Source organism: Rhincodon typus, chromosome 8 (genome assembly GCF_021869965.1).
Source record: "Rhincodon typus isolate 14 chromosome 8, sRhiTyp1.1, whole genome shotgun sequence".
NCBI lineage: Eukaryota > Metazoa > Chordata > Chondrichthyes > Orectolobiformes > Rhincodontidae > Rhincodon > Rhincodon typus.
In genome coordinates this window covers 9,096,539-9,107,590 of record NC_063339.1, presented here as the reverse complement: position 1 = coordinate 9,107,590, position 11,052 = coordinate 9,096,539, and the positions used below count along the sequence as shown (strand labels likewise).

The window sequence follows — 11,052 nt, the reverse complement described above, 5'->3', positions numbered from 1 at the left end:
TCCTGCTCCTATGATGCTGCTTGGCCGGCTGTGTTCATCCAGCTCTACACCTTGTTATCTCTGCATTTAATCTGTGTAGCCCTGTTAAAATTTTATACGCTTCAATCAGATCCCCTCTCATTCCTGTAAGTACAGGCCCAGGCAGACTGATCTCTCTTCATGGGACAGCCCTGCCTTCCCTGGTATCAGCCGCAGTGAAATTCCCTGCTGCACTCCCTCTATGGCCTTTGGGACAGCACAGTGGCTCAGTGGTTAGCACTGTTGCTTCACAGAACCAGAGACCCAGGTTCACTTCTACCCTCGGGCGACTGTCTGTGTGGAGTTTGCACATTCTCCCCATGTCTGGGATAGTAGGAACTGCAGATGCTGGGGAATCCGAGACAACAAGGTGCAGGGCTGGATGAACACAGCAGGCCAAGCAGCATCATAGGAGCAGAGAGGCTGACGTTTCGGGCCTAGACCCTTCATCAGAAAAGGGGGAGCGGAAGGGGGTTCCAAAATAAATAGGGAGAGAGTGGGAGGCGGATAGAAGAGGGATAGAGGAGAGGATAGGTGGAGAGGAAACAAATAGGTCGAAGAGGCGGGGATGGAGCCAGTAAAGGTGAGTGTAGGTAGGGAGTTAGGAAGGGGATAGGTCAGTCCAGGGAGGACGGACAGGTCAAGGGGGCGGGATGAGGTTGGTCGGTAGGAGATGGAGGTGCGGCTTGAGGTGGGAGGAGGGGATAGGTAGGAGGAAGAACAGGTTAGGGAGGCAGGGACGAGCTGGACTGGTTTTGGGATGCGGTAGGCCATGTCTGCGTGGGTTTCCTCCCATAGTCCAAATGTCTGCAGCCATGATAAATGCAGGGTTATAGGGATAGGGATAGGGATAGGGTAAGGGTGCGAGTCTGGGTGGGATGCTGTTCAGAGAGTTGTTGGGCCAAGTGGCCTGCTTCCACATTGTAGGGATTGTATGATTTGATCTATAATTCTTCTTAAATGGGGAGACCAAAACCGCATGCAATGTTCCAGCTGTAGTGTCATTAAGGCCCTGAGTATGTGCAGTAAGATGGCCCTACTTCTGAACTCAAATTGCCTTGTAGTGAAGGCCAGTATACTGTTTGCCTTCTTCATTGCTTGCTGCAACTGCCTGTCTATTTTTATTGACTGGTGTACAGGGATGCCCAGATCCCTTTCTATATCCATGCTTCCCAATATACCACCATTAAAATAATGCTTATCCTTTCTGTTTTTCACACCTAAGTGTATAATTTCATATTTACCGACATATAGACTGCATCTGTAACGGTCCATGCCTACAACCTCCATGCTCTCTCTCTCTCTCTCTCTGTCACATCCTTTAACCTGGTCCATGAAATCTACTGCTTTGATCAAGCATTTCATCACCTGTCACTTTATGGGCTTCAGTGTCAAACTTTGTGTGTTATCACCCCTGTGAATCATCTGGGAACAATACACTGCATTCAAGGTGCTACATAAATGCAACTTGCCGTTGTTATTTGTTGGGTAGCTGAATGTAGAAAGCTCTATTTAAAACAGTACAAGTTTGGCCTCTCTGGTGTCCTTGCCAACATTTATCCCTGAACTAAAACGACTAAAACACATTATCTATCTCATTACAGTCAGCAGCATCTTTCAGTGCGTTCTGTGGGAGCTGCTGAACTTGATATTACAGCATTTCAGAAGGTAGCAGCTCTATTGGCTGCAAAGTGCTTTGTAAAGTCCTGAGGATCAGAGAGATGTTGTAGGAATGTGAGATGGCCACTTGGCCCTTCCAGCCTGCTCCACCATTCAATAAGATCACTGCTGACCTGATTTTAACCTCAATTCTGCATTCGTGCGTGCCTGTGATAATCTTTCACCTTCATTTGTGGTATCTTCCTGTATGATCATCATGATTTCCATCATGACACCTTAGCTGGGTGTCAGGTGCTTTGGGATATGAATGTTTTGAAATAAATACTTTTGGTCTTCTGGACTGGATTCTCAGGACCCATGTTGCAGAGTTTATGATTATGATAGAATACTTACAGAATACTGAATGGCCTGGTCAGAGTGGATTTTGGCAAGATGCTTCCATTGGGAGGAGAGACTAGGACTCGAGGGCATAACCTTAGAGTAAAGGGAAGACCGTTTAGAACGGAGATAAGGAGAAATTTCTTCAGCCAGACAGTGGTGAATCTATGGAATTCACTGCCACAGAAGGCTGTGGAGGCCAGGTCATTGAGTACATTTAAGACTGAGATAGATAGGTTCTTGATTGTCAAGGGAATCAAGGGTTACGGGGAGAAAGCGGGAGAATGGGGTTGAGGAACTTATCAGCCATAATTGAATGGTGGAGCAGACTCGATGGGCTGAATGTCCTAATTTCTGCTCCTATGTCTTATGGTCTTATGGACATGCAACTTTATTGGTAATTCGTTCATCAATATCTAATCTCTCAGATCTTAAATTTTCAGTGAGATCACCTCCGCTTCTCTCATTCAGTCTCAATTGTTCAGCAATTTTGCAACCAATTCTGAAACAGAAAGACAAGTGCGCTGTAGATAGTCATGTATATACTTCTGTCTTAATCTCTTCACAGTATCAATGGAGCTTTAGTGCTGACACACTCAATGTTGACAACAAACTTCCTAAGTTATCAAACATGCTGTAGACATGTTATGCCTTTTGCAAATTCTCAAGGCAGTGGGGTTATTTTCAACCATGCAGTTAATTAATACCTCGCCAGTTCGTTAATAATCCTCGTCAGTGCTGTAAATTAGCTTGTATGATTGGGAAAGAATGCCCAATATGATTCTTCAATCACGTTCGAAGGAAATATTGGAGCTGAGCAGAAAGAAGGGATCTTCTTACATTTGTCTTAGCAGCCCGGTCCCGCCCAGGAAAGAAAATGCCATCTTATCAGACAAAGAAGTTAATTAGAGTGCCAATTTCTTTTTGTTGCAGTACTTTTGAATTGTAGGTGCATAATAGCATAGCTAAGGTAATAACATTTATTGCATTGTCCCATGGTTGACATTATTAACACAATCCATTGTTCTGCTAGCAATCAATGTATTACCCAAAATTACTGATTATCCTAAATTGAAATTGCCTGAATGAGTCCAGCTCCGATAGTACTCAGAAAGCTTAACACCATTCGGGATGAAGCAGTCCACTTGAACGTGTATTGGACCAGACCAGAACCCCTCAAAATATTTTAAGAAGGTAGCTAGACCCTAAATTTTTCTTATCTTAAAGGCAAATGTGAAGTGCTGTATTCCAGATGCAGTTCAACAGTTCATCGTTAAGCAAAACACAATTTATTCAAGCACTCTAGTTAAGATACAACAAAAGAACAAAGAACTTAGAATAACCTAACTCTATTGGAAAACTTAACAGAATAATAGATACAGCACCTATAACCAATTAACTGTTCCAGGTAGTAACATCCCATAAACACACCCCCTGGCAAAAAGGCAAATTCAGAAATTGGATTTTCTCACATGCAACCCAGCAGCAGAGAGAGAAAAATAATATCAAACAAAGATTCAGAAAGAGCAGTAGCCAGGTGATATTTATTGCAGTTTCTAACCCTTTTGAGACTACAATAGGAACTGCAGCAACATTTCAAAGCTAAGAAACTAAAAACTAGAAATTGTGGTCTGTGAGAGCTAGCCACATCCATCCAGGCTGCTTCTATTGTTCCAACTTTAAAATAAAAGCCCAAGGTCTCCCAAGCAGTTTACTTTAGAGGAACCCACTAGACAGCTTGACACCTCTGCCCTAAAACCTCTCTTCAAACAAAAAGGACAAAATACACCCCTTAAAGCAATAGCAACATCACAACCGGCATCACATCCATCCATTTCAACATTTACTTCCTCCACCACTGATGCTCAGTAGCAGCAGTTGTACCGTCTACAAGATGCACCGCAGAAATTCACCAAACCTCTTTGAACAGCAGCTGCCAAAACCATGACCAATGCCATCTAGGGAGTAGATACATGGCAACACCACCACCCACAAATTCCCCTCCAAACCACACACCATGCTGACTTGGAAATATGTCACTGTTCCTTCAGTGTCATTGGGTCAAAGTTGTAGAACACACTCCCTACCAGTAAGTGGCTCACCAGCATCTCCTCAAGAGCAATTAGAATTGGGCAATAAATGTTGGCCTGGCCAGTGCCATCTACATCCTACGTGTTGGATACATAAAATTGCCAAATCAGCAGAAACCTGCAGATTTAGCACCGAGGTGCTGATTCTTTATTTATTCCTAAATCCAGATTTTTATTGGCTTCAAACTTCACCATCTGTCAAGTTGGTGTCACCATGGTCCCAGGTCATTGGCCTGAGCTTCTAAGTCACCAGTTTGGTGACATTGTCACCGTCTTCCCCATGTAATGTTTCCATAAAGTACTATCCCTGGAGCAGAGTGTGAAAGTTTCAGACACTGGTGTGGTGTGGGGACGCCATGCGCACATAGTGACAGCTTGCAGAAGGGCTCATTGTGAGAGGGAGAAGGGAAACATGGTATTGGGCACAGCACTGGAGGTCCTCGTTTAGAAAGTGCAGAGGTAGATAACAAGTCCACGGAGGGAAGAAGTCCACTCACTCATCTTACTCTCCTTTCCCAGGAGTTGTTATCACTCTCCCAGGCCGCCTGACTTCCTCCCATTCCTCTACCAGACCAAGAAGCAGAAAGACCCGAGCACGCCTGTTCCCCTGATGATTCTTATTCAGCATCTGCCAAGGACAAACGACAAAGCACTCTTTCACTGCTGAAGTGTAGTGCTCAGAGAATTTGCAGAATTAGTATTGGGATCTTAGTTGGTGTAATCTTGACCAGATTCCCGAAAGATTCCTCATATTTTAGAGGCCCTCTCCACGGTTCCACCGTGCAAAATGGTGAATATCCCTTCAAATTAGACTCATCGATGTGTTTAATCCCAAGCAGTTGGCTGCTATTTGGAGAGGATGTTATTTAAACCAGAAACGACCACAACACCTCTTTAATCGGCTCTGTTCACTGAATGTCGGGATGGGCGTTGCTAGTCACCATTATCAAAATGGTGTCCTGTGCTAGATGAGGGCTAATGTGGTACTCCTATTCAACACCCAATCATAACCACCTTGGAGAATAGCCAGTACTTGAATCCCCTTCTGAAAATTGCCCCCTCTGTTTTAATCTTTTTCCTTAAGCAGCTGATTATTTTTACATTTTTAGCGATCCCTGTGTTTGGTCTCATTATTCCCTAACTTGTGGGTTGGTTGTTCTAACTGTGCCATGGAGGGTGAGCACTCTGTGTGATTTGTTTGAGGGTACTGGGGTGATAACACTAGCTCAGAGCCATCGATGTGGGACGTGTGTGTGTGGCTAACCACGCGGGTCCCGACCCGAAACATCAGTTTTCCTGCTCCTCTGATGCTGCCTGGTCTGCTGTGTTCATCCAGCTCCACATCTTGTTATGCTCAGGAGTAGAAAGTTTTTTGAAATGATTTGTATCTGAGGGTGCGCTTGAGGTTGTAGACTTGCTCGCCGAGCTGGTGTGTTTGATTGCAGATGCTTTGTTACCCTGCTAGGTAACATTGTCAGTGCCCCCCTGGTGAAGTGTTGATGTCCTGTCCCACTTGTTATTTATATGCCTCGGTTTGCTGGGGAGGTTGGCATCACGTCCAGTTCTGTTTTTCACTGAACCGGAAATAATGCCAACCACCTCAGCAAATCAAGGCGTATAAATAAAGGGGGAGAGAACACTGTCACCCATTTCCTCTTCCTTGCGTTGAGCATGGATATATTAAAGAGGAGGCTTGTGAGAGAGGAGGGAATGGGAGGATGAGATGGGAGGTAAGAGGAGGTTCATGTAGAATCTAAACAGTGACGTGGACCAGTTGACCCGAATGGCCTGCTTCTGTGCTGTAAATGTGATTTAATACAATTAATAGATTGGCATAGCACTGGAAAAGACCATTCAGTCCATCAATTCCTTTCACCGTCAAGAACTGAACTAATTCCCTTTGGAAGTGAGGATTAAGTCTGTTCCCACCACCCATCATTCCAAATGAATCAGCATCAGAACAGAATCAGAATCCTCACAGTGTGGAAACAGGCCATTCAGCCCAACAGCATCCCACCCAGACCCCATCCCCCTCCCCTCACCCTGTAACACACCTAGCCTGTACATCCCTGAACACTATGGGCAATTTACCTGAGCAATGATTGTTCGAGAAAGATTTATTGCATCTGGCTTCCTTCTGGTTATTGATCCCTCATCCACTGGTCCGAGTTTCCCTTTATTTACCCTGTCCAAGCCCTTTCTGATATTAAACTTGATTTAACCCCTCTTAGCCTTCTTGTTAACTAGGGGCAGCACAGTGCATCGAGTGTAATAACCTTCAAGCATCACTCTTAGCCATCACATTCCATATTAATGTTACACACCATCACACCAGCAACATTACCCAAAGGTGTAAGCTCTCCCATCTAGAAGGACAAGGGCAGCAGATACATAGGAACACCACCCCCTGCAAGTTCCCCTCCGAGCCACTCACCACCCTGACTTAGAATTAGCTTCATTGTCACATGCGCTCACATGAGTACAGTGAAAGGTTTACACGTTGCCACTTACGGTGCCATCTTAGGTACAAAGTTACCTAGGTACAGATTCTTGAGAACAAATTCTTGGTAATATATCGCCATTCCTTCAATGTCATTGGGACAAAATCCTGGATTCCCTCCCTGGGCCAACCTACAGCAGGTTGACTGCAGCGGTTCAAGAAGACAGCTCACCACCACCTTCTCAAGGGCAACTAGGGATGGGCAATAAATGCTGGTCAACCAGCGGTACCCATGTCCCATTAAATAATTAAGAAACAAAATATTATTATATCTGCTGGTATATTTAAATACTATTGATGTTTCAGTCGCTTCATTATTGTAAAATACCACTGTGCACCAGGGGAGACCGGATTTTTTTATGTTATTTTATTTGCGGCATTGAAACAGTATCTTATCAAATTCAACAACTTCTAAATGCTGGCCCACATCTGTGAAAAGTAATAGAACTGTTTGCTGCAGCCGTTTCTTTGGTGCCCAGTTGTTTTTTTGAAAGCCAAATAAAATAAAGCACTGAGATACTGACGGATATTTTTCTTTTTGATAATCTGGACCCACCAGGAAAACAACAAAGGGAAATTATGTTGTGTGGAAGTTGGTGTAGCTAATTGAAAACATCAAAGGCCTGTGTAAACAAATGTAATATTAGGGCCATTTAATTTATACTCTGGTGCCGAGAAACAAAGAACAGCTTGGAAAGTGAGTGACTGTCCCTTGGCAGTCGATCTCTAGTTGATTATTAAATAAGAGACATATACTTTGAAGAAACAAAAAACATCTATTCCGAACGTGGAGAGGGACTGTTAGGCTTTCAGTAGTTTTGGTAAAATTCTTTGGTTCAGGAACAGCTTCTTTCTAGTCGTTGTCAGACTGTTGAATGGACTCTGGCCTCAAATAATGTAACCCGAATGCTTCTAAGTAAGTCTTTTTGATCTGTACATCCTTTGCTTGCTGTGATCTGCCTGTAAACAAAGCTTTTTGGTGCACGTGACAATAAATCAATCAATCAATCAATGAGGCCAGTGAGGCCCAGTCATATCATCTGCTCCTGGCCTTGCTTCCTAAATGATCAGATCCACTTACACATCGTTTCAACTTTTTGCAAGGTTTTGACCTCTATGGCAACAATTAGAATCCCAAAAATGCAAGAAATTATTGTTTCTCAACTCCTGAGATATTTCCTTTCTCCAAAGATACCACTTTGTTGATTCTTGATGCCAATATCCAAATGTGCTTTGAGTATATTCACTCAGTGATCTTTGTCCCCCATTCATTTCTCAAGTCTATATCGGTCTGAGGAAAAATGTCTGGCTTCTAACCTTGTGGCCATTTGCTTGACTATTCCTGGTAGTGAAATCCATGATTGTTCCACCTTACTTTCCCCAAAATCCTTTTTTTTCCATAATCAGGAAGACTTCCCTTTGTTCACCTCATGCTTCTTCTGTTCTAAAGAATGCGAACTTATTAAACTTTCTTTAAAGGTCAAGTTGCCATAGTCCCACTGTTCCATTAGAGAGAAACAGTGTGTGGTGTGTTTAACCTGAGGGTCACCACACCCAAGGCAAGGGATGAGGTTGAGAAGATTGGACCTTCATGGTAACCCCAGCTAATGTACAAATTGAACCTACATTACTAACATCACCAACCAGCCATCCAGCCAACTGAGCTAACCAAAGTCCAAGAAGTACTAAAGAATCTACGCCTATCTTCAGCAATCCTCTTTCCGCACTCACTGAAGATCCTTCTCTATCCATCTGATGCCATTCCAGACTAATCCCTGTACATGGTCTGTATTCCTTTGTTCCCTGCCTGTTCATGTGTGTCTCTAAATACCTCTGTTGTATCTGCTTCTACCACCTGCCCTGGCAGTGCGATTCAGGCACCTTTTACCCTGTGTGTAAAAACTTTCTCACACATTCCTTTAAACTTCCCCCCCCCTCACATTAAACCTATGCCCCTAGTATTTGACATTACCACACTGGGAAAACGACTCAGACTGTCCACCCTATCTATGCCTCTCATAATTTTATACACTTCTATCAGGTCACTCCTCAACCTCCAACACTATTGAAAATGATCCAAGTTTGTCCAACCTCTCCCTAATAGCTCACGCACTCCAATCCAGGCAACATCCTGATAAACCTCTTCTGCACCCTCTTCCAAGCCTCCACATCCTTCCTACAGTTTGGTGACCACAACTGCACACAATACTCCAAAGTGGCCTCACTAAAGTTTTATACAGCTGCAACATGACTTTCCAACCCTTACACTCAATGCCCTGACCAATGAAGGCAAGCAGGCTTTACACCAAATGAATGTTTGCGGAGAAATTTTTTTCATTGGTTTGTAGGATGTAGTTGTTGCTGGCTGACCAGCATTTATTGCCCATCCCTAAATGCCCTTGAAAAGCGGTGGTGCGTTGCCTTCTTGAATCGCTGCAGTCCACCTGCTGTGGTTTAACCCACATGCCCTTAGGGAGGGAGTGCCAGGATTTTGACCCAGCGACAGTGAAGGAACGGCGATATATTTCCAAGTCAGGATGATGAGTGGCTTGGAGGGAAACTTGGAGGTGTTGGTGTCCCCATGCATCTGCTGCCCTTTTCCTTCTGGATGGAAGTGATCGTGGGTTTGGAAGGTGCTGCCTGAGGATCTTTGGTGAATTTCTGCAGTGCAGTAAACACTGTAGATAGTAAACACTACTGCTACTGAGCGTCGGTGGTGGAGGGAGTGGATGCTTGTGGATGTGGTGCCACTCAAGTGAGCTGCTTTGTCCTGGATGGCATCAAGCTTCTTGAGTGTTGTTGGAGCTGTACCCATCCAGGTAAGTGGGAAGTATTCCATCGCACTCCTGACTTGTGCCTTGTAGATGGTAGACAGGCTTTGAGGAGTCAGGAGTTGAGTTACTCGCTGCAGTATTCCCAGCCTTTGATCTGCCATTAGCCTGGCATCTGTCACCAACAAGCTGCCAGAATCTGTTATTAAGGGTGTAGACAACTTGTGAACCTACAGTTTGAGTTGGCAGAGTCAACACAATATTGTATTACAGAAGGGAAGACGATGAATCTGCTGCAGTATTTTGACGGTATATGGAGAAGATTAGGTAAGGGGGAAGCAGACGATATGATACACTTGGATTTTCTGAAGTTATTTGAGAAGCTGCCACACAGGGAGTTGTCGCATAGATTAGACCTCGTGGGATTTGGGGTAATATTGAGGATTGGTTAACCCATAATGAAACAGCAAAGGAATATAAAGGTCATTCTCGGAACGGCAGGGCCTTATTAATGAACTGCCAAAGGATCAATGTTCACGTCTTAACTATTTACAATCCATACCAATGACTTAAATCGATTTTCCAACTTTAATGAATTAATTTGACTTGCAAGTTTTTCTTATTGAAAAGAAAGTCATAGTTTTTCATGCAAGTTCTTTCCAGTGTTTATACAACTTGGGAGAGGGGGCTGATAAAATTCCCTGCCCTCAGTAGACTTATGGTTCTTCTCCCATTCCATTTATGCTCAGGTTACCTCAGTGTGATTATTCTGAAAATTTACAGGACAGCCTGTTTTATGTGTCCATCTCTTCAAGGTGTGCAGTTCTCGTCGCCCTGTTATAAGAAGGATATTATTAAGCAAGAGAGGGTTCCAAAGAGATTTACTGGGATGTTGCTGGAAATGAAGGTTTTCAAATATAAAAATAGACTGGAAAAGCTGGGACATTTTTTCATTTGAGCATAGGAGGCTGAGGGATGAATTTATTGAGGTTTATAAAATCAGGAGGGGCATTTGGATAAGTTCATGAATAAGAAGGTTCGGGAAGGATATCGGCCAAGCGCAGACAAGTGGGAGTAGTTTAGTTTGAGAACTCGGTCAGTGTAGATTTGTTGGACCAAAGGGCCTGTTTCCATGCTGTATGAGTTTATGATTCTGGAATCTTACCAAATTCTGGACCATCTTATCAAATATTGTTTGATGCCACACTCAATCACAAAGATAGCATCAGTGGAATGTGCAGTCTGGATGGACTGGCAAAAGATTGCACACGCTTGCTTTTATCTATTAAAGAGGGAGTTGGCAGCACAGAGGTAGTGTTGCAGGGCTAATCGTCCAAAGGCCCCAGCTTGTGCTTTGAGAGGGGAGTTCAGACCTCACCACAGCAGCTGGTGAAGTTTAATTCAGTTAATTAAAAAAAAGGAATTGAAAGTTACAGTGACCAAGCAGTTGGTTCGTAAAAACCCTGCTGATTTATAGGCACTCTTTAGGGGAGAATCATAGAATCCCTGCAGTGCTGAAGCAGGCCATTCTGCCCATTGAGTCCACACTGACCCTCTGATGAGCAGCTCATCCATATCCAATCCCCTACTCTGTAACCCTGCATTCCCCATTGCTAACCCACCTAGCCTGCATATCCCTGGACACTATGGGCAATTTTGCATGGCTAACCAACTT

General features: G+C 43.9%; 1 protein-coding gene across 1 annotated transcript in view; it reads left to right on the top strand.

Annotated features, from left to right (window-relative positions):
* nrxn3a (neurexin 3a) overlaps nucleotides 1-11,052 on the top strand; it is a 1,856,693-nt gene that overhangs the window by 1,415,130 nt on the left and 430,511 nt on the right. The window contains 1 exon segment of the mRNA XM_048600025.1: nucleotides 7,678-7,692. Within this exon segment, the coding sequence (XP_048455982.1) occupies nucleotides 7,678-7,692 (15 nt within the window).